The sequence below is a fragment of the Plectropomus leopardus genome, chromosome 10 (assembly GCF_026936395.1).
Source record: "Plectropomus leopardus strain MGB_pleo_1.0 chromosome 10, ASM2693639v1, whole genome shotgun sequence".
NCBI classification, from domain to species: Eukaryota; Metazoa; Chordata; class Actinopteri; order Perciformes; family Serranidae; genus Plectropomus; species Plectropomus leopardus.
In genome coordinates, this window is record NC_142185.1 from 27,475,298 (window position 1) to 27,502,141 (window position 26,844).

General features: G+C 38.3%; 3 protein-coding genes across 5 annotated transcripts in view; 1 reads left to right on the top strand and 2 right to left on the bottom strand.

The window, feature by feature from the left end:
- clybl (citrate lyase beta like) overlaps positions 1 to 26,844 on the top strand; it is a 150,871-nt gene that overhangs the window by 23,465 nt on the left and 100,562 nt on the right. The window contains exon 4 of one of the 2 annotated variants that reach the window (XM_088083478.1): positions 23,456 to 23,545. The exons of the other annotated variant lie outside the window; for it this stretch is intronic. The gene's annotated coding sequence lies outside the window, so the exon portion shown is untranslated. The remainder of the gene's footprint in view (positions 1 to 23,455; positions 23,546 to 26,844) is intronic. 2 annotated transcript variants of the gene reach the window in all.
- gpr183a (G protein-coupled receptor 183a) lies at positions 1,158 to 6,118 on the bottom strand. Its single transcript, XM_042494290.2, has 2 exons — positions 5,933 to 6,118; positions 1,158 to 3,204 (listed from the first exon to the last, which is right to left on the bottom strand). Exon 2 carries the CDS (start codon positions 3,179 to 3,181, stop codon positions 2,057 to 2,059), a length of 1,125 nt encoding a protein of 374 aa, XP_042350224.2. The 5' UTR covers positions 3,182 to 3,204; positions 5,933 to 6,118; the 3' UTR covers positions 1,158 to 2,056.
- Positions 19,593 to 23,163, bottom strand: LOC121948808 (G protein-coupled receptor 183). Of its 2 annotated transcripts, XM_042494292.2 has the most exons (4): positions 23,101 to 23,163; positions 22,623 to 22,973; positions 20,699 to 21,213; positions 19,593 to 20,623 (listed from the first exon to the last, which is right to left on the bottom strand). In XM_042494292.2, exons 2-4 carry the CDS (start codon positions 22,966 to 22,968, stop codon positions 20,459 to 20,461), a joined length of 1,026 nt encoding a protein of 341 aa, XP_042350226.1. In that variant the 5' UTR covers positions 22,969 to 22,973; positions 23,101 to 23,163; the 3' UTR covers positions 19,593 to 20,458. The 2 variants fall into 2 exon arrangements, with proteins under 2 accessions (XP_042350226.1, XP_042350225.1); XM_042494291.2 differs by lacking the exon at positions 23,101 to 23,163 and having other exon boundaries at positions 22,623 to 22,995.

A 26,844-nucleotide genomic window follows, 5' to 3' on the forward strand; every position in this document is an offset into this window, starting at 1 on the left:
GCTTGAACTTAGCAAAGACTAGACTGGACTTGCTTGATTCTCACCACAGTCACTTGAGATCTGCTTGAGGGTTAAGACTTGAGACTTGCGAATGTGTGATTTACTCCCACTTCTGCACTGCAGAGCCTGTGCTTTTATGTAGCTATGTATAGAGTCATATTGTGGTGGTGTTGCAAAGACTTGTAGCTTATCAGGCTGTCATGTGAGAGAGAGATTGGTTTTCATTTTACCAGACCAAGAAGTTGTCTTTTTAAACTGTACCCACATACTTTAGCTGACCCCTAAACCAGAAAATTTTGTTGCCTGACCAAAACCATAGTTGTTTGCCATAACAAAGATCTAGCTCTGAACCTTAACCACACCTTAATCATACTGTAACTGTAAAGTTTTATCAGAGAGAGGAGTAAGAAAATAATATTAGAAAATTTTGGCAGAAATATCCAATATCAAGGTTTTGTCTCTATTGCACTTTGGTTGCTTTTGTATATTACATTTATATTTTTATATTTTATATATTGGAACCAATGTGTATTTATGTAAGTTACAAATTATACCATTGCTTATTTTTAACCACACCTGTGTAACAAAAAATAAGAATTACTTGTAGTTTTGATGGTCCCTAAATTGATTACAGTAGAACTGAGATTAATGAAATCAGCAGCTCAGGCCCCAGTGTAGATCCCTGAGGAACTCCCTGAGTAACAAAACCAGGATTGACCCATCTGATCTTATTACATGGCCTTTTCAGGGGATTCTAGGAGTTATAGAAATGACTGAGACAGTAAATGATTCTCTGCATACAGGTTCAGGCTTGAGCACAAATGGTGTGTCTAAAATTTCTTTGTACCATACAGATGATACTCTTAAGAAGATACGTCCAATTGAACAATGATGAAAAGCAAGTTTTACAAACTGCAGCGGGGTCTCCAGGTCTTGCTGTTTTAGGTAAAGGGAAAATAAGGCTAAATCTCTTTGAAGAGGTCTTCATGTTGTTTATCTTGTGCACACACAGTCCTACCAATGGCATCACATTATTCCACGGTCAACAGGGGGACTAACATACCAAGATATGCAGCAGTACACAATGAAGAAAAGGATTGCGAACTAGTAAACGTGGGTGTGAAAATATTGGATTCAAAATACTTTTTAAAAAACAATGACTTTGCAAATGTTTAATGAGGAATAAAATGCTCTCTCCATATCTGGAAAACCTCAAAGATACACACATTGCATTATAACACGAATGTAAACATAACTTCTGTATGTTTATAAGAAAACTCTACAGGGCCCCTTTAATTAAAATTACATCATAGGCCACACCCTCTTTCAGTACAAGAAAATTGATTTTAAAACAAACATGGTGCTTTTTCAACCAGTTAAATCAATGTTATATCAGTTCACAGGTGGTTGAAATACTGAGTTTACAGTTTCCTGAGACATTACAACTGTGTTAGGCTGAAACTTGAGGCAAAAGACCTGAGTCTGACTTCATTGTGGAATGAAATTCTACTTCTACCTTATCTCAGTTTAGTAATTAAGTAACATTGTGAGGATCAAAATGTGAGGTCATTGTCTGGTTGCATTGTGTACATGAGCTAAGCTTTCAGTGCTTTTATATTCCACAGAAATGTGAATGTGGGTCCGATTTTATGTCAACAGAGCTGTACATTCCCAACAGGTTCTGCTTCATGCTCTTCCTCATCAGTGCTCAGTCTTTGGGAAGGAGGCAAGCATGCTTTTGGACAGAGTACTTGCCTAAGCTGCTGTAATCTTTGCTTTCTGGAGAAATTCACTAATAAGAAAAAAATGCAGTCGTTCAGGTGATGTTCTGAAAAAACTTTTCCTTATGTAAACAAATCTTTACTTTAAAGATAGCTTGATTTCTATGGATCCAGATGCTGGGTAGTTTCTTGGAGTTTCTGATGGCATAAGTGAGTCCATTTCAATGTCCAGAAAAAAATGTTCGTGACACTATTTGAATGGTTTTGAATAAAATAGGTCCACACGTAAAAGGTCCTCTCCTTTGGTGTAAATCTTGGTGCCTCAGTTCTCTAAATCACTCATCCCGGAGAAATCTCCTTTCACTGGTTGTACCTACAGTCGAACTGTTGAGTTGGATCTTGTTGCCATCAATTATGTCCTTGGAGGAGCCTTCAGGTGACGTCCTCACCGCGCTGGAGAAGGACATGCTCACCTTTAGCCTTAGCAACTTGCGGAGTTTCCTCTTGTAGCCCTTACAGGCAAAAAAGTAGATAAAAGGATCCAAAGAGGAATTGAGGTTCATCAGACACACAGTAATGTGCAGCGACACCTGAAAGGCTGTGAGATCGGCGCAATCAGGACTTGACACCAGCTTGCGGATCATGTACTGTAGGATATCAATGTGGTAGGGGCTGAAACAGACGATAAACACCAGGGATACGCAGCAGATCACGCCAATGGCCTTGCGGCTACGCCCAGATTTTTCTGTCAAATGGTTGGTCTTGGCTGTGAAATGGAGTTTGGAGCATAGGACAGAGTAACACACAAGGATGGTGACCACAGGCATGACATAACCAATGAAGACACCACCTATCAGTATCGTGGCAATATGTTCAACCTGCTCAAAGTTGGGGTATTCCATACAGGTGATGAAGCCGTCAGGCTCCTTGTTGGTCATAGGCATGCCCAGAAGGGGGAGTGTCTGCGTCAAGACCATCAGCCACACACCAACACAAATGTAGCGCACATTATTGACCTTCCTGAGTCTGGCAAAGCGCAGAGGCAGCACGACGGCGATGAAACGGTCTACACTCAGGCAGGTCATGAAATTAACCCCGGCGTAGGTGTTGATGTAGAAGATGAGGCCTGAGATCTTGCACGGCACTTCGCCCAGAGGCCAGTGGAAGCCCAGAGCATAGTAGATAATCCTTGCTGGCAGAGAGAGGGTGAAGAGGATGTCGGAGATGACTAGGTTGAGAGAGTACAAAGTGGTGGAGTTCATTTTCTTCAGATTGGGACGGATGACATGGAGGGCGAGGCAGTTACCAAACAGCCCCACAATGAACACGATGCAGTAGAAAAGAGGCATGAGGACCCTGGCGTAGTCCCGGTGGGCATATAGGGTGTCACAGGTTGTTTCATTAGAGCCATTGTACTTGGAAGGGACGGTGGAGGTCACAGGTGCAGTGGTTGAACCCATCTTGATATTTTAGGAATTCGTAACTGCAAAAAGGACAACAAAACGTGTTCATGCTTTGGTTAAACTCAGAGATTTTCATTATGCTGTGCATTATCTTTTCTTTTCTTCTTTCTCCTCTTATCTAAAACTCATTGGTGCCCAAAGACTATATTTAGATTTGGTAAAGAAATATTACAAAATTTGTTCTGATTGGTCTAATGTCTTCTAACCTGATATGGGGATACCTTTAGTTGTTAGATCACATGAAACATCACTCTTTAAAAATGTGTTGTTTATCAAATGTTTTCCCTATAAATTACTTTCAAGCCTCAGTGCTGGCGATAGCTGTGGCCAAAGGCATTTAGGGCGATAGCTATGGTCAACTTTGGGCTGACTGTCTGTCGCAGTATCTCAGGAACACTTTGAAGGAATTTCTCCTAATTTTGCACAAACCTACATTTGGACTCAGTGATGAGCTGATTAGTTTTTGGTGATCAAAGGTCAAGGTCACTATGACCTCACAAAACATGTTTTCAGCCAAAATTCAAGAAGTCATAAGACATTTTTTTATACTATAATCTTTGGACATGGTAAACTGCTGTTTTTTTAAAGAGATATTGGAATACACTGAAAAAAAACAAAACAAAGACTGTATATAATGATGAGAAGAAACTTTTCTTCAGATTTGTGTGAAATTCAAACTTTCAGTCACAGACATGAATGGGTTCAAGGAAGCAAAACCAAATGTGTCAATTTGACCAGGAAAAAAAAAGTTATGAAACTCTACATGCAAAAAATGTGGCTTCCTTGTTAGGCATGTGGAAAGGTGCTATATAGTACCCCTGCTACAGAAAAATTTTTGGGAGGTTCTCTACTGGTTCTTTACCTTAGTCAAATTTAGTTGACTGTGGAAATGATGAAAACACTATATTAAAATAACCCACAATTAGTGCATTTCCTGAGGATAACTTATTAAAAACAGTGGTGCTTTTTTCCCCATGTGCATGGAAATATTGCATGTTTGAAAACGTTGCATTTTGTGTTTCTCAATAAGGATTTAGTACAGGATTCAGAACCTTTAAGGTAAGAAAAATTGCTATTATCTGAGAGAGTGCAGGTGTTCTGCTTGTTTTTTTGATCTTTTAGGGTAACATTTCTGAAGAAATGATCAATAATATTCATATTTTAGATAAAAGTGTAGCATATTGGCTCATCCACAATAATATCCACTCTCTCTCCCCCTTTCACAAGTGTGCTGTCCTATCAATTAAAAGAAAAAAATGCCCTAAAAAAAATCTTTAAGAGTGTACGCTTATAATGAAACGAAACACTTGGCTGGTGTAAGCATGGCACGACTTTGCTTTCAAAAAGGAAGTTAAAAAAAGTTACAGTATCTCTTATTACACCTGGCATTTACTGGCTGTTTCACCAAGAAAATCACCTGACAGTGTCTTCTTGTAATAGAGATGGTTTCTTTGGAGTTTTTTTCTGTTGTGTTGTTTGGTTACCAGCAGTTTCGGTGAACTCTCAGCTGATTTATCAGCAGCAACCGATAGTCAGGCACTGAAACAGATGTGTTTTGTGGTGTGTGGCGCCACCGTGTGGTTCTTTTTGAGCAAAACCCAGCAGACACCAAAATGTTACTTTGCCTCAGTGTTACTAACCAGGGCTTTGCACAATCAAGCATTTACATCTCCTTAAACAAAAGATGAAGGTTCAAGATTTAAAATCAAAACAAACAAACAACAAAAAAAACCAGTCAGATCTGATTTGCTCTGGTTGTCTGACTGAGGCATTTATTATTGGGCAATACTTTTTTTTCACAATTTCACCAATTTTAAGTACATTTTTTTTCAACCTGTGTACAAATAAAGATGATATAAAAGGAGTCAGGAGAGATACAATAAGCATCCTCCACTTATTTACCCATTCAGCCACTGTGCCTTTGACTCACAGGACATAGCTGTTATTTTTTTCATGCCATTTGTAGCTAAAAGTGACACGAAGGAAGTCTGAGAACAATAACACTTTACTATGAGTCTGAATACAGCTGCAGTACTCTCACACTTACACTGCGAAAAAAAAAAAATTGGTGTTGAGAGACGGACCTTGTCTTTGAGGAAGTCAGCTTCCCCCAGGGTGCTCTGCCTTTGAATGGTTGGCAGTTGCAAAGTCATATTGTTTGAACCAAAATTATAACCTGTTCTGCTGAAGCTATCTGCCTGAGCACATGGTGCAGCGGAGAAACACATTTCCTGACTCATTAACACAAGTGAAAGGGTATATGGGGCAAAAGTTCACTATTTAAAATAAAGAAAAAAGTTAGTTAGAAATGTAGTTATTTGAAAATAAATATTTTTTGCCAAGAATACGCTTTGCACATTTTCAGTAATGCTCAAACTGTTCTGGAAGTTGTTTGCTTCAAACTGTGATTGTTGTAACTGTGATTGATTGGTTTCACTCTGATGAGTATTATTAGGACCGAATTTACCTCATTCAAACCCTTTTTTTCATAATAAAGTATTTATTATATTTAAAATATAGAGGATATAGTTTGTAAAAGTGGGATGATTTGTTGTGAGGATACTAACATTTGTACATATCTGACTTTGGAATATAGCACATTTTTAACCACATGAATCAATTACAAGCCAAACTGCGAACGGAATAAGTTACATATGTTATTCACACAAATTTACCATAATATCCTGGATCAGTCATTACGAATGATTCACCCCAACCCTAAACAAATAGTTTGGAAAGAAGACTTACCTCAGATATGGAATATGTTTTTCATTAGATTTGCTGAAGTCACGTTGATCCTGAAAACATGACACTTGCAAAGCTTAATTATAAGGGCCGTACTGCCGCCACTACCACCACCACACTGTCCTGTATGAGAGCAGCATGACACTCAGATATTAAGATCCGTATCTGCTGCCAGTAACCATAGTGACAAAATATCCTGTTGTAGCTCAGTCCCGCCTGCTCTCTCTCTCTCTCCCTGCAAATGTGTGAGCGAGTGTTTCATACTTTTGCTAAATCTTTCAAATGTTCTTCCTCTCAACACTCACTTTTGAAACACCTACTGATTGCAGACAGTCATGTAACACTGCTATGATGTGCGTCATATTTCATTTCAGCCTTTGTAATTGATAAAGTTGTGGGGGTTGAGCCATCTGTGACATTTTTTGGGAAAAGAAAATCTAGGTTTCATACAGCATTTCTGGAGGATGAGGTTCAGTCTGGAGCTGCCTCTGTCAGACATCTCGCTTGTTTTATAGATGTAAAGAAAACGTTGCACAATAATTACATCACGCCTTCTTCTGATAATCCGTATTTCAGGTTTAAATGTTTTTTGATAAATTTCCCTTTAGACTATGCAAATGTGTGACAGCAGAATGAGGAACTTCCCCTTTGCTCTAGAACCACCTTTGTTTTTTTGAGCTTAGAATGACTTTCAGAAAATGAAAGTTACACTTGAGACTCATTTCACAATGGTGATTTCTTTTGAAAGATACAAAACAATTTACCCTTTTCACTGCTGTGTTTGTCAAAGTACTATTAGTACTAGGGCCAACCTGAATGCTTTGAGGCCTTGAAGCTTCGATCGTTGCTATGAAAATCAAATGATTATCAACATCAAAAACAGTATTCGAATGCTCTGTCTCTCTCTCACTCTCTCTCTATCTCTCTTTATTTATATATATATATATATACGTATATATTTCTCTATATAGAGAAAGATATAAGAATTAAAGTCAGTATATATTTAAAGAAATCTCAAATAAATGGAATGTAGTCAGTCATTTATTATGCATCAACAGTAATTATTTTTTAGATATTTTCAGACAAGAGCATTTGAAGTTGGTGACAGTTTTGAAACTATAACTTGGTGTCATCTAATCTCAGTCACAAGAAGTCCAGCACCACTGAAACTGGGACAGTTTGATCACGTGTGTCAGGCTGCCAGATGCACTAACAAGATGTCAAAAAATGTCATGTATGGAATAGTGTAGAAATTTGTGAAAATGACCCAGATAATCAAGTGCCAGATACACCAAATAAATGTCATATTTCACAAATCTACAAGACCTGACAAGAGTTATTAACAGCTTAGCCATCTTGCAAAGTAGATTTTTTTTTCTTGCCTGTTATGGTAAAGGTGCAACCTGTGAGCTACCTCAGTGACCTTTTTTCACGTTATTGTAGGGCAGTTGACTGATATCCTGGTTTCTCATTCACCCACACCCTAGCCCCTATTAAAGCTTCAATTAATCATGAACATTTCTGATATAAGTGTCAGTGCCCCAAAACTGATATTGGGGACAGCCCTAATCAGTACATTTTGCAAATCCAGTCACTTCCTGTGGCAAGGGCACATTGGTTTCACAGGGTCAAAAAGTTTTAGAAAAACAAGTTTAGGCTGTGGTTTAAGGTGTAGACATAGCAGCATTTTGTCAAAACATAAACAGGCTTTTTAGTGAGAGATCAGAGAAAATTTGAATTGTAAGATGTGGTCAAGCCTTGATACACAAAAGAAACAGTGTGCCCACAGACATTTTTCATATTGACTATGTGTTGACTTTAAGAGACAAAACAGTTACTGGAAACAAGCCTTCCTAGTTTAGAAGACACTTGTCAGTCCCCGAGAACCGATTTTCATTCAGATATCTTGAGATGAGAGTTCAAAGGACCCCTTTGAAAATGGCCTTGCCAGTTGTTCCCTTGCAAAAATTTGCCTAATGCTGTGTTCACACTGAGTGACAAGGCAACAACGTTCACGTTTGCCTATTGCTGCCGCGGCTAAAGTGTTGCTCAAGCGCTTGTCAACATACATAGTTCTGTCCCAAGGGCCTCTGTGTCTGCAAATTGCGACAAAGCACCTTGACCATAGCCTGTGTTTGAAAATGGATGATGCGCCCCCACTTACTCCCGCTATGCTTAAGTGAGGCCAAAATATACAGGATACAGGCGCTGCCATCTTACGCAGGTGAAGTCATTTGGAGCCAGAGTCTGAGCGGTAGCAATGTCCGCGGTGGGGGGGTTCCCGGCAGAACACCCGTCCAACCAATTGCGAGAAGCCCCATTAAATGCGAGCAGATGCACTGGCTGTCACAGCTGCCAATCATGGTGGAAAACCCCCTTTTTGTAGAATTGAATAACTCATTAAAAACAAACTATCATAAAAACGATCACTTGATAAACACCAGGGTGATGAGAACTACCATCAGCGACAGAAATCATCTTTGGGAAAAATGTATTGGCGTTTACTTTGAGTTTTTAGTTTGGCATGTGTCCCACTATTGCCACAACAATATGCAAACAACAAGTCTACAAGGGAGGCAAACTAATAGTAACCTTTCACTAAAAAACATTAAAATCATATGCTTCACCACATCACTGGAGCACTTGAAAAAGTTCAAGCCAACTCAACCTTGATTAGTGCATCACACCCATCACGTCAAATTATAGCTCCAGGCCATTATATTCTCATTGGAAATTACTCTTGCCTTTTGCTATGTTGCTTGTAGTGTGAACATAGGACAATTTTAGTGTCAATTCGCCCCCTTCCCGACAAGCTATGCCGACAGTGTTGGTACCAATGGATGGCTTTGGTTATGTAGTTTCCCAAAATATGCCACTGTTTTAGATTAAAAAATGAGTACACCACAGCCTCTTAAAGATAGTAATATCGGCCTCCAATTATTTTTGCCAGGGGGGACCAGCAATTGTATCTAAGACGATCCTGGCTGCAAATTTGGCTGCACCTGATCGTGGTGATAGCTGTCCTGGTTCTGTGACCCTGCCTTCGGTCATACTCGTGCTGTGGCTGCACTGATACCGTACCCCCGGCTCGCCCCGATCGTAGTCTTGGTTTTATTATTGCTGTGGTCATGTATGAAGCTATACGCCTGTGTTTATGTAAGGGGTTCTTTTTCAGGAGTTTTTCCTTAGGTGATGTGAGGGTCTAAGGGCAGAGGGATGTTGTATGCTGTAAAGCCCTCTGAGGCAAACCGTGTTTTGTGATAATGGGCTTAATAAATAAAATTGACTTGACTTGACTTGACTTGACTTGACTTGACTTGACTTGACTTGACTTGATAACATGGCCAACCCGCCCCCGCTTGGGGACACCACTGGAAAGAAATTGAAATGAAGAAAATGAGCAAATTCATAGAAATTTTTTTTAAAAACAATATAAGTGGAGCTGTGTACCCAGAAGTAGCCTAACTGCTCACAATGTAAAATCAAAAGTTAATAAACACATACCTAAGTTTTGTGCACTAAATGATATCCTGCGGTTTTCACACCTTTGAATCATCCACGCCCTTCTGGGTACCGCTTTAACTTGCTTTTTTAGCACATTTTCAGCAAGGGGATATGCTCTGTGATGCCATATGCAAAACAATATGCACTTTAAACAGATTTACCTGCACAGCACTGCACAGTGCACTGAGTAGCACACAAGTTAGTTAGTAGAGTGCTCAACCTTTTGTCCTCTCCAGCTGCACTCAAGAAAATAGGAGAAAAATGTTTCTGCATTGGGAATATGAAGGATTGTGCTGATAGTTTAACTCTTTCAAATTCTGTTTTTTATTGACCTCAACCTTCCTTTGTGCAAAACAAGTCCGGCAGCGAGGCAGAGGAAGCAGTTTAACTTCCTCAAGGCCTTGCCTTGTGGGTCTGACTCATTGGGCATCAGACAGCCAGATCACACCCATCGCTGACAGACAACAGACACGATATTCTGCCATGGCTATTCATAGACAACAATAGAGCTAAATACCAAAAGAAAAGTCCCTTACAGCGTCATAACTCTCCGTCCTTGTAGTTATTGGGATCTTATATTTAAATGACATAAAGCAATAATTGTGGTCAACACGATGATAAAAAAGTGTAGTATTTTTTAGAAACTGACAGATTTCTTAGAACATTTGATAATAATCAGTGTTGTGTACATCCTGTGCATAAAAAGGGAAGATATGAGACTGAAACTTCAAGAAGGATATCCTCTTGAGCTGTACCTGTTGAAATATACAAATATTTGCAATAGTTGCTTCAGTATAGTTGTTGCATGGTGGTGAATGAATGTCTCTATCTTACTCTACTGGATATTTTTGCTATGTATTTACGTGTTCTCATACGTCGTACGATATTGCTGCTGGAGAGAATTAATATCAGAAGTGCCTTTATGACCTGCTTTATTTTTCCAAGATAATTTAAATGGCAGATTCCTCTACTTGAAAAAAAAAGCATTGTTATTTTTCACGTAAGCTTTCTAAATATAAAACAAGCTTGAGCATATCTGTTGTATTTCATGATGGCAGTTAAATGGCTGTTGTGTTTACAGACTCCTGTCAGTGCCAAACATGGAACAAAGTTGTGTTCACTATACGGCACTGAATTAAGTGTTTACCATGTGTTAACAGGCCTCTCTGCTGTTATGCGGCACATGGTTCAGATAAGATTGCAACAGTTGTACAGGAAACTTCTGTGGCTGTTCTTCACTTCTTCGAACAAGAAAAATCAGCCTTGGTTGAGTAACAAAATCTGCATCAGACTGATAACTGACGACATTTTACAGCACTAGACTTTATTGATAGTATCAGAGTGTAACATTTTATGAGTCAACCATGGAGTTATTAGTTGGCTCATAGTTACAATATTATTTATTGAAACAAACTACAAATATTTAAAAGATGTTTTGACCCAAAAAAATGAAGTTGTAATCATGTCAACTCAACTTTATTTATGAACTACCTTTCATGCAAACATGCAGCCCCAAGTGCTTCACATACAAAAGTGAAACAACACAGAGGAAAAAAAAACAAAAAACAAACAACAACAACAAAAAACACCAAGGATAAAATAAAGTAAAAACATCAATGATTAAAACTTCAGACTAAGCCTGTAATTTCACTTCAAATTAAAAACTAAATTAAAAAGATTAATTTTCATTAAAAACAAACAAACAAAAAAGAGTTTTTCATTCGAATATGCAGAGGCAGTGCGCGCCATAGATTAGGGGCATAAAAACGGATGACACTCGACACATCTTCAAAACATTTACTGGAGTGCCTCTACGTTTTTAAAATCAAATCAAATCAATCAAATTGTGGTATATAACTATTGAAAAAAAAACTTTCTGTTTATATTTGCTTCTCTTTTTTTCATTTTTTTTAGTCATGTACGCAGCAGATTTGGACCAAAATTCTCACCAAATGATTATTTGTGCAGTAAGGTCAAAATGTGACTGTGGCACATGTTGCTGTGATGGCTCTGCACTCCAACACATTTGATTTAAAATACATTTGAAGATATTTACATGTCCATTTAATGAACTGTGTAGGTATTAACACCCTCTTTCTTATGAGTCCCTCACTGCCTGGCGAATACGACCCCCAGAGGGTTAAATGGTCAATGAATCCTGCACAGACACACTGCAGGTGTTCATTAAAAACACATTTAAATGCATTTAAAAGTAAAAGTCGCCACTTTGACCTCATAGTCACATTATATCCAATGTGTCAGAGTAGAGCACCAAAACAGTGACAGTGTTAAAACTTTGCAACTGCACCAGAGATGTCATGTGATTGTAGTGACCTTTTAGCCATGGATCATTTGTAACTGGCTTCGGTTACAGCAGAGGATCTGTTGTAATGATAAAGTTGCAGCCATATGCTACACCTTTACAATACCATTATTTCAGTTACTGAGGCTGTGCAATAGCAGTTTGTACAAAACCAAATTGGGCTGGTTATCAAATCATATTTTACCTTGAATAATAAACCAAACATGTTGTTTAAGATAGAATACCACATGGGCTAAAACATCCTATTTTCCTCTTTGCACAGCACGTGCCATTTTTAAGTCATTATTACATAAATCCAGGCACCTCTTCTCAGATGAACAGTGCGCTCTTCTGGCAAGAACAGAGTACTGCAGCTGTTGAGGTCTAGCTCATATACAGTAGGTTCAATAAGAACAGTATAGGGTCAAATATTTGCACTTGACACCTTTTTAAAGTACACTAAGACTTGTGCTGCAACTTCAGAAAGTCACAGGATGGCAGTAATGTTTTTATTGCTCTCAGACTCTCCTTCAAATAGATTCAGAACACAAAAGTTAAAGACCTCTATTAGGTCCATGGTAATCGTCTGAATTTATATATGATTTATTTTATTTATTTATTTTATTTAACCTTTATGTAAACAGTAGAAGTCCAATTGAGATTCAGAATCTCACAACAAGTTGACTAAAAACACAAGTTAAAACAGGCAACGGCAATGGTGATTTTTTGCTTCTGAACGCTGCTTCTGTTCAGAAGCTATACATGTGCATTCAGTGTCCAAAATGTCTTTAATCCTGTTTTAAAATCTCCCAGGCTGATGAAAGAGCACAGTTTAAGGTGACTCTGCAGCTGACACTGAGATGACGAAGCAAAAACTCAAAAAGCACTTTCACCAAAGACAGTGCAGGCTCGAGGAAAGATATCCAAACGCTGTATATGTGATCAATCAACTGACAGTTTTGGGAATCAGTAAAGAACATGATAAAGATTCATTGGAAGTCATACTTAATGAGCACACTAACGTTTATTTTAGATATGTTGAATGCTGGCATACACAAGTCTGGCCTGAGTGCTCTGTGAGAAACACAGTGGCAGTGCAGGAATTCAGTCAACATAATGTCCCACAGTTGTAAAGGCAGCTGTGGACACTGAATGTTGTATCTAGTAGAAACAGAAACTTAATTAACAGTGTGTAAAGTTGTGGGTGTCGACAGGTCGACGAGATGTTGCCGTTTGTGTACCGCCTGCTTCTATTGCTTGGCGTGGTGCTCTCTGGTGTGTTTAGAGGAGTGGTTGATTGACAGAGCCTAGGACTGGGTGAGGTGTGTACCAGAGGGCAGGGTGTAGGTGATGGGCACCCCACCTGGCTGCATGCCCTCTAATGCCCAAAGCCACTCTTAGTGCGCTCTCCACGGTGTCGTGGTGACAAAGAGGTTCGTCTTGAATCAGTTTCTTAGACTGTCAGGGATACTTCCGGGGATGGCTCTTAAGATCTCGGTGGCTGTTGCCTCTTTCATCTCCAGAGAGGCCTGCTCACTGTACCAGTGTGTGTGATGCGCAGGTTCGGAGTGTATTTCAGTGACCAAAGTAAAGGGCTCGGGCTCATAAATGTCCATGTATTCTGCCCTCCACGTCTCATCCAACAGGCCTCCCAGCATGGTGTTGATCAGTACCCTGACACATCTGTTGAATCATCATGTCTAGACTAGTGTGTGTGTGTGTGTGTGTGTGTGTGTGTGTGTGTGTGTGTGTGTGTGTGTGTGTGTGTGTGTGTGTGTGTGTGTGTGTGTGACTTGCCCTGGGTCGGACCAGGGTAAGTCACACACACACACACACTAATTTCCAAAATATTTATCTCCTTTTGATATTAAATCATAACAAAATGAAAGAGCGAATGTTGCATTGTATGTAGAGCCTGACCGATGTTATAGCTCAGCCGATTTTATTGGCCCCTCACAGATATATTGGCATATATGCTGTCCAATACCCATAAACATGAAATGGTTTTATTTTTACAGAGCAGTGCACTTTTAAATTATATATTGATATATCAAAATCAGGGTTTTTTTTGTTTTTTTTTAATTAAAAAATAATTACACCCTAATATTGGTATTGGAATCAACCCCACAAATCCAGTATTGGTTGGGCTCTAATTGTTATGTAGTCGTACATGTAATTGTGTTGCTTTTCTAAGAAGCTATGTGTTAACAACAGTTTTGTTAAAACTAGCCTATTGGTTAATTTGACTTCTACTGAAAGTGCAATACTAAACCACAAAAAAAGAACCACTCTTCATACTCTAGTCAACTTTAGCTTTTTTTTACCTATTTTATTTGGAAATATTGTATTTATAAATATTTCCTCTTCCAGTAATTTGTTTAAAATCCAGTGTATATTGCAACTGAAACCAAAAGATAAAAGATAACCTTGGACTTTTTTAGGTTTCTTCCTTGAGCCGCAAACTTGTCTCTGTTCCACCAAAAAATACCCTAAAAAGTCTGCACCTGCCCTGACATGTGAGAAGAGTTAGAGACTATAACAATGATATGATTTTTTTTTTGCCATATGAAAATACAAAATGACACACAGTGGTTCCCAACTGGTCCAGTCACGGGTCCAGATTTCTCCTTAGTCTTTAGCACACACAAATTTTATTTCACAAAAAACATGTTGACTTAGAACACAAAGAAAGAAAAAAATACAGCAAGCATAAACAGAAACAGCACTTCAAAATAAAAGCTCTGTGCTGGAAATTCATTATACTTAAAAATAAAGTTGTTTTTTTTTACAAACTTGACATATTCTTGAGTCACTTGTAGTCCAGTCAGAATGAACCTGCAACCCAACAGTTGGGAACTACTGCTTTAACATGTTTTATGATGACAGCAAAGATAAGTTTTCTGTCCTGTCAACCAGCAGTCGATGTTAGCTTTAAAAAAGAAATGCAACAAGAGGGTATATGATGAAAAACAAGATTGTTTTCATCAAGAGATGGTTTTTAATGATAAGTAATGTTTTGCAAAAATGCATAAAGCATGTTCCTCCCACTTTTGTGATGTCAAAAAATGTACCGTGAAAGATGTGTTCTTTAGATAACATATGTCATGGGTTAGTTGGGGTTTATGAGTAATATTTTAAAAGTGTCAATAAACCTCAAAGATCCTGCTTCTGCTGCTGCTGTTGGAAACCAAGTGAGTTTGAGTATGAAAAAAAACAACTGCAAAATGTCACCAATGTTCTTTATAACCACACATTTGCAGAAGCTACTGTTTTGTTTGATATACTTTTGTATCACCAAAACAGGAAAATGTGTGTCACTTTAATCAAATTGTTAAAAGGGAACGAAAATTCAAAATTCAGACATGTTTTTTCCATGGCAAGAGACAGTCCAAAAATATAAATAAACATGAACAACTCTGGTTCCCTGTTAAGAACCACTGTTATACTTGATGGTGTCACAGTTTTGAGACTTACTTCTCTAGAATAATAAAAATTAAAAAGTAGTTGTAAAAAGTTAATTGTTGCGTCTTAAACAATCTTTCCAAAATCTTTTTATTTTTTATTTTTACCGCAAAACACATATTAAAATATCTGTTTAAATTTTTTAAAGCTGTGTATTAAAGCTGGACCGATATCAGATTTTCACTACATGATTATTGTATTATAATGGTATTATTCAAATCTTAAACTGTTTATTTGTCTCTGTTTTATCAAATGAATTAGTCTGTAACCATAACTTTGCAGAATTGTACAAATGGAGCAATATCACTGAATAGAAAAAAGGCCACCAGTGTTGTTGTGTTAGGTGAAGGAGACAAAGAGAAAGTGGAAAGAAACTGAAATGATTAAGAGGCACTGGATTATATACACAAAAGTATTATGTCTATAATAAATATGATATCACTATTGATTGTCTTTGGCAGACAGTGGAAAGCAAAGACCACCATGCAGCAGAATGCCAGTAGAAAATAGAGGTGCAAGGGGATAAAGGAAGAAGCCACAAACTGGCACCAGGGTGAGGAAGTGCAAATGTTGTAATTCAACAAACATCTCTGGGTATTCACCAAAAACATAGTTGACTCCAAAGGGCAAAGCAAGCTATATTTGAATAACACGTCATACACAGGGGAAAACTGAATGTCCTATGTGTAGAAAGAGTAACAACAATATTTCCAGTAATAATAACAATAGCCAATCATAGCAAGCATGCAGTAAGACTCACAGATTAGGCCTTTTTAATTACAAAGAATGTATTGCACAGCATTGAAAGACAACAGGGAAAAAAAAAGAAATATTTTAAGACTTTTTTTAAAGAAATGAGAGAATGAGCACATCCCAGGTCCTCAGGGAGGATAAATCAACATCTCAGGCCTTAAAAGTAAAGGCAGCTTCTCCTCTGAATTGACTCTTACAGTCCAGTCACAGAGATAAAATGTTGACATTGCATGTTTTTGAGCATAGACGTTATTTTCCGCAGTGACTGCACCTCCAAACCTGATGTTTTTATGCAAAGCATTGGTGATTATGTCACCGAAACTGTGTTATCTATTGAGTCAAATGTGGCATCTACAGTTGTAAATGTGCCACCAAAGTAGATGTTTTATAATGAGTCATTGGAATTTTTCATTTTCATTTTTTTTATAATGAAGTAATTTTCTGCAGCAATTGTTCCATCAAACCAAGTGTTTTTAGCGAGGCATCAGTGGCATTTCCGGGCAAGATTGTGGCACCAAAACTGGGTATTTGAAGCCAAAACATGAACTTTATCTAACCATAACGTAAAGTGGTTTTCATGCCTAAAAACAACAACAAGTTGACCGCAGCATTGGTAAAATGTATAAAATGCCACGTTTTAACATATACCCTAAATGATAATGCACAGATGTTATATATTCGTGGTTTGCAGAAATGTACAATGCTAACATTAATTCTGGTGACAGGGTTGACTATTGATACAGCAAGACTCACAGCTTTTAAGCAGGTCCAACTTATATGATGGGAGGAGGGCAGAGGGAAGAGATGGCAGAATAAAGCGCTGCAACATTAAGTAGAATGTTTCTGGTGTGAACTTAATGTTTGCACCAGTGGTTTGTTTATCTACAGGAAACACAACTGGTTTTTGGGTATATCTGATTAAACGTTATCTGATTCGTTTGATACCACTTGAAGTTGGGGCTGTTTTTGCACTTTTTTGCTCTCAATGTAAGGTTAACCTTTCTGATTACATTGAACTGCACCATTCTGAACTGCCCCATTCAGTCAAGTAACACATGAAAAACTGACTTCTGCCTTTTCAGTAAGGGCTCAGGTCTCATCAGGTTCATGTAAGGTGAGGTAAAGTAAGGTGGATGCTGATGGATATGATCTCTAGATATGGAAACGGCGAGTGGGTGAGCAATACTGCCATCCATTCAAATAGGAATTTGTGGATAATGCATCAATAATGTTGATGAATCAGAAACAGAATATTTTTCGGAGGTGGATGTGCTGTGAGAAACCAACCTTGACAAGAATGTTTGCATTGGGCAATTCTGTGAATCCCTGGAGAACATTTGAAGAACATCTTTTTAATGTTAACTGCCACTTTTTTGTAAGATATGTTTTCTACAATAGTGTGCATAACAACTTCAGAATGTTGTGAGAATTTGAATGCTTTGGCTAAAAATGTGTCTATTTAAGGAAACAAAACTGTCTAATAAAACATTGTTAATTTGACACTATAAGGTGTTAGATAACAAAAAGGTTTGTAGTTTCCAAGTAGCAGGCTAAGCTACATACGGTACATCATACGGCTATTGATAATGGTGCTGTGTTTATATATACTATTACACTGATTCCTATCTGTAAGCAATGTCAACTATCAAACATCAGATTATTTCAGTGTTTCCCAGTAAAGATGTCCTAACTTGCTACATGCATCAGTAAACAGGCTAAGTAACGAGTCACTTACTTGAAAAACTGATTGACCTGGCTTTTTTTTTTTGGGGTGCCATTTCGCGAACCTCCAAACTATTTTCGAAAGGAGCAGCAAGCCCATGCCCAGTCTCGCTTGATCATGGCTGGATGAGCTGAATGTTGTTGTCGTTTGTAGCGTATCTGGGCACTTTTTGTGCTCCATTCACTCACTCGCTGTATGTTCAGAAGAGCTATTAGTCCCTTTAATGGGATTTTACCAGTGGATTTTGGATTAGCGACTTACTCAGAGGAATTGACAGAATGTAAATGGACCTTCACTTTTATATTGCTTTTCTAGTTGTTAGACCACTTAAAGCACTTTCATGCTATGAGTCACATTCACCCATTCACGCACATTCATACACTGGTGGCTGAGGTTGCCATACAAGGTGCCACCTGTTTTTAACCGTTTATAGACATTAACACATCGGTGGAACAGACATCAGGAGCAATTTGGTGTTAAGTATCTTAGCCAAGACACATGCTTTGGCATGTTGACTGGAGAAGCCAACCTTCAGATTGGTGTATGACCCGCTCCAACCCCTGAGCCACAGCTGCCCCCAAATACATTAAATGCGAAATGCTTTAAAAATGCCAGTCCTAGGAGTAATAATGAATAAAATAAATAAATAAAAATTATGTTTTAAATAGTAAAACTTGAGCTTGAGCTGACAAAGAACATGTCACACACAGAACGAGTCATATTATCAATAGGCTGAAACCATATTGGGCTTTATTCTTGCAATTCGATATAAGACAAATCTTAAAGCTGTGTTACTCAGTCTTTTTACATTAACACTGGATCAAGTGAGAGTGGTCACTCTTGTAGTGATTACACCTATGTCACCTGATGTTTAATATTGTCACTTATAGAGTCAGTTACTGACTTTCAGGGCCCTCTAATTAATAATTTTTATAATTTGTCTTGTTTGTGTTTTCTGTGTTTTGACAAATAGATCATTTTTTCAATGATATCCAAACACAGCTATAATCATTCAGACCAGTTCAATACTTAAATACTTCATGACACAACTTGTGCACATCACTTTCTATGCAAAATCATACAGCAGCTTTTCCAAAACGCAGGAAATGTTAAAGGTTAAATTATTTAAATATGGCATGCTGCACTATAAACAGACAGCATGCACCTGCTTAAATTTGCAATACACACACACACACACACACACACACCACCCCCACCACAAGATGTGAGACCCAGCTGGAATGAGGCGTATGAGGGGGGAGCAGGAAAGGTGGATGAGGAAGTGGTGATGGCATTTATCTTTGCACGCCCACACAGAACTCAGTTGTGGGTATAAAAGAGAGATGTCTGATATGTTCTTATTTTTGCAAAATATGTAGAACTCCAGGGACCATAGTAAAAATGTTTTTCATATTAAGATATCACAGCCTGTTCTCACTCCCAACTTGTCGAGTACTGCTTCATTGTCAGTGATCTCTGCAATGTGCAAAGGCACTTTGCCCATCAAATACTGTGGTTTTTTCAGTCAACATCAGCGTCAGAAATGGACGCTTAGAGACATCTTTCACGGTGGTGTGATACATACCAGGCAGCAGTTTGTAAAGATCAAGTCAGCTAGCATTCTATAAAGAAAGGACAGGAACAGAGGTGGATTGGTCAAACAAACTCTGAACTTTCACCTATAAGCCCATTGGTAATTTCCTGTGTGAAACCAAAAGTCTATAGAAATATTTTGATGACAACATAGTGGGCTGGTATGTAAAGCATGCTGAGCTATGTTACATGATGTATGTCACGTTACATTACATAATGTTAGTACCAGCTGTACCTATTTTAAGCCCAACATTGATGTTTATTTTATAACTTAACCATGTGCTTTTGTTTCCTAAACCTTGGGAAATTAACCTAAAAACAAAGTGTTTTACCTACATTGCAAGTTTATTATGAAAAAGACTGTATACATGTAACAACCAGAAACTGTACATTTACTGTTTAGAAAAGAGAAAAAAAAGAAGTGGCACACAAGGAAAAATTTACACAATGCAGGTAACAAGCATAAATGGACACGCTGTCCCTGAATTTCCAAAACTCACGCAGGAGGGTATGTAGCATTTCATATTTTGACATGTAGGTCCAATAAAGCGGCGATATTTATAAGCAGGGATGAGATTGGGTCGCATACCAGCCAAATTAATTTGCAATAGCCAGGTGTCAATCTTTAAGGGCAATCACTCTCATATTTATACACAATATGTAGAATTCTAATACTTTGCACTCAAATGTCAAATGTACTTTCACACTTTACTAGAAAATGTTTGCCACATTACTTGGTCAGCATATTTGATTCTCTACGTAAAGGAAGTGAAAGTTGCTGTTGTAATGCATTGATGTCAAAGTTTTATCCAGGTTCCACCTCCAAAACAAAAAACCCTCCTATACACAAACACTGACACCAAAATTCAGTTTGACACCACTGGTACAGCACCCACATGAAAAAAAACCCCCACAAAACGAAGGTAATCGGATACAACATAATGTAAAAAGAAAATTATAATAGATATGAAACAATCCATTTTATGCAGTATTCACAAACATCATAGGAAATTTGCAAATGTAATCTTATTTTTAAAGTTCTCAAGTTACTTCTCCAAAACACATCAAATATCACATATGAACACACGAGAGACCAAAAACAGGCCTTTTTGGGTTTCGCACAGTAAACTAGGTCTTCTGTGTGGCATTGGTTAGATGTATATATATCCTGTAGGCTCGGCTGTGGTTTCTCTCAGGTGTTGCTGCTGCTATTTTCAGCTGTCATTTTGGAGGAGGCACCGGAAGTGTACAGATAGTCCTTGAACAGGCTCAACACCCGCTTCTTGTATGTCTTAATGGCAAAGAAGTAGATGACTGGATCCAGGCAGCAGTTGAAGTTCATTAGTGAAACTGTGATCTGCAGAGAAGATGATTATGAAGAGGAAAATTCAAGGGGAATGTTTGAAATCAAACAAACAAGAACAGTTCTTACCTGTAAGGACACCTTAAAGGCCCGCAGTTCCTGGCAGGTTACCCAGTGGTCTATCTTTCTGGACATAAACTGCATAACATTGAGGTGGTAAGGGCTGAAGCATACGATGAAGGTGAGGAGGATGAGGAGAATAATGGTGTTGGCCCTGTGATTTCTCCTCGATCGACCAGTTACAGAGTTTTGCTTGGCTGCAGCTCGCAGCTTCAGGTTGATCTTTGCGTAGCAGCATATGATGATGACGAGCGGACAGCAGAAGGAGATGGTGCAGGCCAGAAGCAGGAGATAAGGGATGAAGCGGGAGCCCTCAAAGTTGAAGTACTCCATACAGGTCTGTTTACCCTGGTGCTCACGCAGCATGCTGCGAAACAGCAAAGGAGCGACCTCCAGGGACACCAGAGCCCACACTAGGCAGGAGACCCTGCGAACCACCTTCACACTCCGCAAACACTGCAGCCGGTGTGGGTGCACCATGGCCAGGTATCGGTCCAGACTGATGCACGTCATAAAGCCAATACCTGGTGGAAATATGAAAGGTTGATACGGTGAATGGACTTGCTTCTTTCTCGTCTTCTGACCACTCAAAGAACTTTTACACAACAAGTTGGCGGAAGCTAACACACAACTACTCAGTTAAAAATTCACGCGCAATTTGGGGTTTATTATCTTGCCCAAGGATCGAACGACTGATCGTCCAACATGCTCTGCCTCATGAGCCACAGCCAACCCAACTGCATTACAGTTTAGGCTTAACACATGTAGATCAGAATGGCAAAACAAATGATAGTTTTACTGATTGCCAAGAAATGATGGAGATTATGAATTTAGGCTGAATATTCTGGGTGGTCATTGTCCCTGTCCCATTCTGACACTTTTTAAATGTCTGTTTCTGTAAATGTCAGAAAATGGTGAAAAATGTCAAATCAGTGATCCCAGGATGACACCCTCAAATGTCTGTGTTATAGAGGAGTAAATAGAGGGAAAATATTCACATTCATAAATCTGGAATCAGAGAATTTTGACTTTTTTCTTGAAAATAATACTCAAATTGGGTATTATATTAGATGTCAATTCATTTTTATAGGTGACAATTGATTAATCGTTGCAGCTCTGATTGGCAACTTTCTGAAACTCTTACAAGGCTTTTGTTCCACTATTCAGGAAACTGAACACTTTTTCTTTATATGACAGAGATATTTTTTTATATTTAGATATATGTTCTTGCCCTCTTTTTCCATCATCATTTAGCAACTTTTTACATTTGAATTCCCAAATTCATTCAAATAATTCTGGTCAGGTTTATCATCTTCACTTTCCTTTTTTCAAAACAAAACATGGCCAGCACTCCCTCAGACATTGTGGTTATGTAATCTTAAGGACATTTAAAAATTTGATTTGACATTTATTTCTTGATGTTTAATTATTTTATGATGGGAATGTGTATGTGTAAAGATATATATATATATATATATATATATATATATATATATATATATATATATATATATATATATATATATATATATATATATATATATATATATATATATATATTCATTTGATTTTTGTTTCTTAGTGTATTTTTTATGCATTTCTTTGGATTACTGGTCACTGATTGATTAGTTTTTTGCTCAGTGTGGTTATGTTGTCCTTTATCTTATGTTGTATTGTTCTATCCCCCCCCCCCAATAAGTTGATGGGAGGTCCATTGTATAAGCCTGTGGCAATTTTTTTTTTTTTAAATTCTTATGTTTATTTTATGTGTTTTTTTTGTTCTCAAATAAAAACAAAAATCTTTATCTTGTACTGTTTTCTTGTCTTGTGTAAATGCTGATGTCATTCATGCATTCATGCACACAATTAAAAACTAAAGTCATCACAATCTACTGTGCAGATATGGATATGGTAATTGGCAACAGATCATTACCTGCATATGTATTTGCAAAGAAGAGCAGTGCGGTCAGTCTGCAGAGGGCGTCACCAAAAGGCCAGTCAAAGTGGCGGATGTAATAAATGATTCTTCCGGGCAGTGCCAGTGTGAACAGGGTGTCAGATAGTGCTAGGTTGACAAGATAGACGGAGGTGGAGTTGAACTTCTGCTTCCTCTGGCAGATGACATAGAGAACCAGGCTGTTGCCGCACGCACTGATGATGAAAACCACAGAGTAGAAAATAGGGAAGAGGACCACGGCTGCTTGTTGGTAGACAAACACATCGCAGCTGCTCTGATTTGGAGAGTTTTCAGAATCCAGGGTGATATTTTCAATAGCCATCCTACCTGTCATTGGGGGAAATAATTGTGTTAATCATAAATAATTGCAGGAGGTTAACAAGTGTGCATAAGCAAAGGAACACAAGCCCTTTGAGTTGGATTAAAATTACCATATTAAGTTTATTATACTTACAACAAGAGATTCAGCTCCCAAGTTAACACCCCTGAGTGTGGTGGTTGTGGTTGCAAACTGACTTGCAAAACTTTAAATACTCCCAAAAAGGTTGGATGCAGTGTTTAAATCCCACCTCTCCTTTTTGACATCACATGTCTGTCAAACTTGGTGATTCATGCTGACACTACAGAAGCTAGTTGATGCACTGTGCACAGAGCATTGTTTTATAGCTGCAAATGTGATAAGAAATCTCCTCAATAGTCATTAAGTAGCAGTAATTTAGAATGTGTTAACTAAATGTATGAAAAATGCGTTGTTTTAATGCTTTTCTTTTTCTTTTTTACTGTTTTATTCTATCTATCAATCTATCCAGCTACTACCATCATGTCGCCAGCATGAAGGCCAAGAAAAACGCTCATAAAAACTCCTTCATTCCCACTGCCATGAACATCTTAAATGAAAGGTAATGACTCATACATCTACATAATCACTATGCCACTTTGCACACAGTATATTAAGATTTTTATTCTGTCAAAATTATTGTATTAGGTATTTCTGTTTTTCATCTGTCTATCTATCTTTCTATCTATCTTTCTATCTATCTATCTATCTATCTATCTATCGATCGATCTATCTATCTATCTATCTATCTATCTATCTATCCTTTCCACATTATATTTCCTTATTAGTAAGCCCTAAAAGCTTTTGAATAGTACTTATCTCTATCAAAGCTCCTGTATAAGGTAAGTTTAATTGCTGCTTTGATCACATGAGCGGTATACTTCATAATGACATGTCTACCACATCATGCTGTTCCATCTTGGCCATTTGTCACATGCTCATATTTGATGCTGTTACTCACTCCTTTCTTCCCAATAAGGGACTGTTTGTTATTTATGAGGGGAGAGGGGATGGTGCATACTGGGGGAAGTATGTCAAATCATTTTTTGTAGGCATTTTTTCCTAGGGTAGGGGCATCCAGTTTTTTAATTGGTTGTGTTTTGTATTTATATTAAATACCCTCTGGATTCCAAAATCATTGACTGCATAAATAGTGGACATAGCTTTATCACCTATTGGTTTATGGACTGCTGTTTTAAAGCCTTGCGTTTGGCATCTTGGAGCCAGAAATGACCAGAAGTGATAAGAGGGTGGAGCCGTGGAGACGCGGGGCGAATATCTGACTTATAGACTCTAGCTGACAGACGGCCTATCATTCAAGAAGCCTCGCCCTAAATATACATAAAACTGTCCTCAATAAATGTTATCAAGTAAGATATATAAAAAATCATCCTGTAGAGTTGTCATGAATCTTAAAATTAGCGATATAGACCAAAACTGTTTTTTGTTCCAGGCTGATCATTTCTGCCGTAAAGTCGGTCTGTGAGGATTGACTGGCTTCTGGAGCCAGCTTCTAGTGGCCATTTAGGAAACTGCAGCTTTTGGTGCTTCTGCGTTGGCTTAATTTTCAGCCTCAGATGCTTCAACGTGGTCAGGAAACATAAGCAAATCGAAGTGAAATTTTATAATATTTCATCAAAGTCACTTTTCTCATGTCGCATTTATAATTTTGCATAATGCATAATTTTTTTGAAGAACCAAGGCTTTCTGATAAGTCAACTTTCTGATAATATTCTTTCCGGCTGTGAGTGAGTGTGTGTGTGTGTGTGTGTGTGTGTGTGTGTGTGTGTGTGTGTGTGTGTGTGTGTGTGTGTGTGTGTGTGTGTGTGTGTGTGTGTGTGTGTGTGTGCATGTGCATATGTGTGATGTGTAGGCTGATTTAATGTTGTAGGTTTTGTGTGATAGTGGTCATGCACCCATTTTTGCTGCAGTGCATGCACATTTTTTGTGATAATGCCATTTGTAAGAAGGATTTGCATTTTGATTATGAAAGTTGCTTGTTTTGGAGATCAGTGTTACTCCTGTGCTGTTTGCTCATTGCATTGGCTCTAATACCTACATTTGGTGTGAATATTAAAAAAAAAAAAAGTTTGGGGTGGAGGGAGGGGTCATGCATTTTCATCCAGTCACTCAGGAAGGCTCAAGGTAAAATATCTGTAGCTTAAGGGAGGGTCAAGGTAAAAAAAAGAAGAAAAAGTCACACCCCAGCCCCCCCTTCTCCGTATGCAAAACAAGTCAGAACAGTCCCTAAGCACAACATGAACACCCGCACAAAGCCATGTGTTTTGTTAATAAGGTGGGTATTTGTGTCACCATGAATATTGATGGTTAACCTTATGGGTACCCAAATTCCCCAAATAGGAGGTGAGTCTCCATTATGGGACTGTGAGCAGCAGAGACCTCACAGTTCCCACAATGTGTTTTTGTGAAGAGTGCTTCTCTCGAGTGCCTGTCTGTGTTTTAGAGTGATACAGAGGTAGTGCTAAAAACAGCAAGCAAGTACTGGTTGTGTTAATGCTGCTTCTCTGCTTGCAAAGTGCGCAAATTGTAAGCTGCTTTCAACAAGAGAATTTATAATGTGATATGTTCAGTGGCTACAGTTTAACATAGTTTGTATATTTGCACTCCTGCTTGCAGTTGCTGCAGCATACTTTTGAGAAAGGTTAGATGAGGTGATAACATGAGGTTTTATATCATGTTCCTGCCTCTGAGGTTTCTTACTCTGTGTGAAACTGAGGTAAAGACAGGCAGGCCTGAGATGGAGCTGATGGAAGCTATAGAAGGAAGCCGAAGTAAAAAACTGTCACAATCCTGTGATGTGTGGATGAATCACTAACAGTTTGAAGAATTTCACATCTACATACATCTCATCCACCAACCCCCCATAAAGATTAAAAGCATGAACAATCTAAACCGAAAAGAACGCTCTGCTAAAATTCTGAGAATAGTTATGCGGGTAAAAAATGTGGCAAAAGATGCAGGAGCGTCACTTCAGCAAACCAAACTGACTCAATTTGCAAATGCAATTCTAGTTTTTTTTCTTTTTGTTTTTGTGGGGTTTTTTTTTCAGTGATCTACTAACGGACAAAGAAAAAACTCATAATTTAATAGAAAAGATGATTTGCTAAGAAGAGCTCACATTTGCACGACCTTTCAAAAATATTAAAGAAGTTAAAAGCACAACAATTAATGCTTTATTGTCATTTTAAGCCTCAATTAAATACAAATTTGGTCCCGGCCATGTGCTGAATCACATCAGAGTTTAATGAGACTAATATGACAGTACAGTTGTCAAGCTAACAAAAGAAGTACAGTAGACACACACATGCTACAGTATCTCATCTCGCTCGCCCACCGAAGCTCTCCAGGTTGGTGTAATTGAAATGGATGGCTGCTGCAAAGGCAAAAGGTCACTAATTGTCACCAGTCAAATGCGGTTATAATACAGCTCACTTAGGTCACAATAAGAGCTTCATGTAGACGATGTCACCTGCAGGTTAGGAGCCTGCTGCACTTCAGGGCCTGCTTTTCATGCTCCATTTATTTTGTGCGCAGAGTTAAACATCTTGTACCATCTGAACGGCGTGCTGGAAAAGGAAAAGACAAGTCGTCTGTTGAGCGCTCGCTAGGAGTCCCGGGGGGGTCTCTCGGTGTTAAATGCAGCGGGAGGACGTGGAAAGAGGGAGATGATCACTTTGGCTCATGTTTGCCCTTTGCATTTTCACTACCAAAAATAACACATGTAGAGATTTGACCTATTATTAAGGAAGAGACACATAAATAACTTTCACCTCTATTCACCTCAAACATAACACGTATTGTGTATCTGTTCAAACTTGCTTCTGTTGATGGTTTTATAGT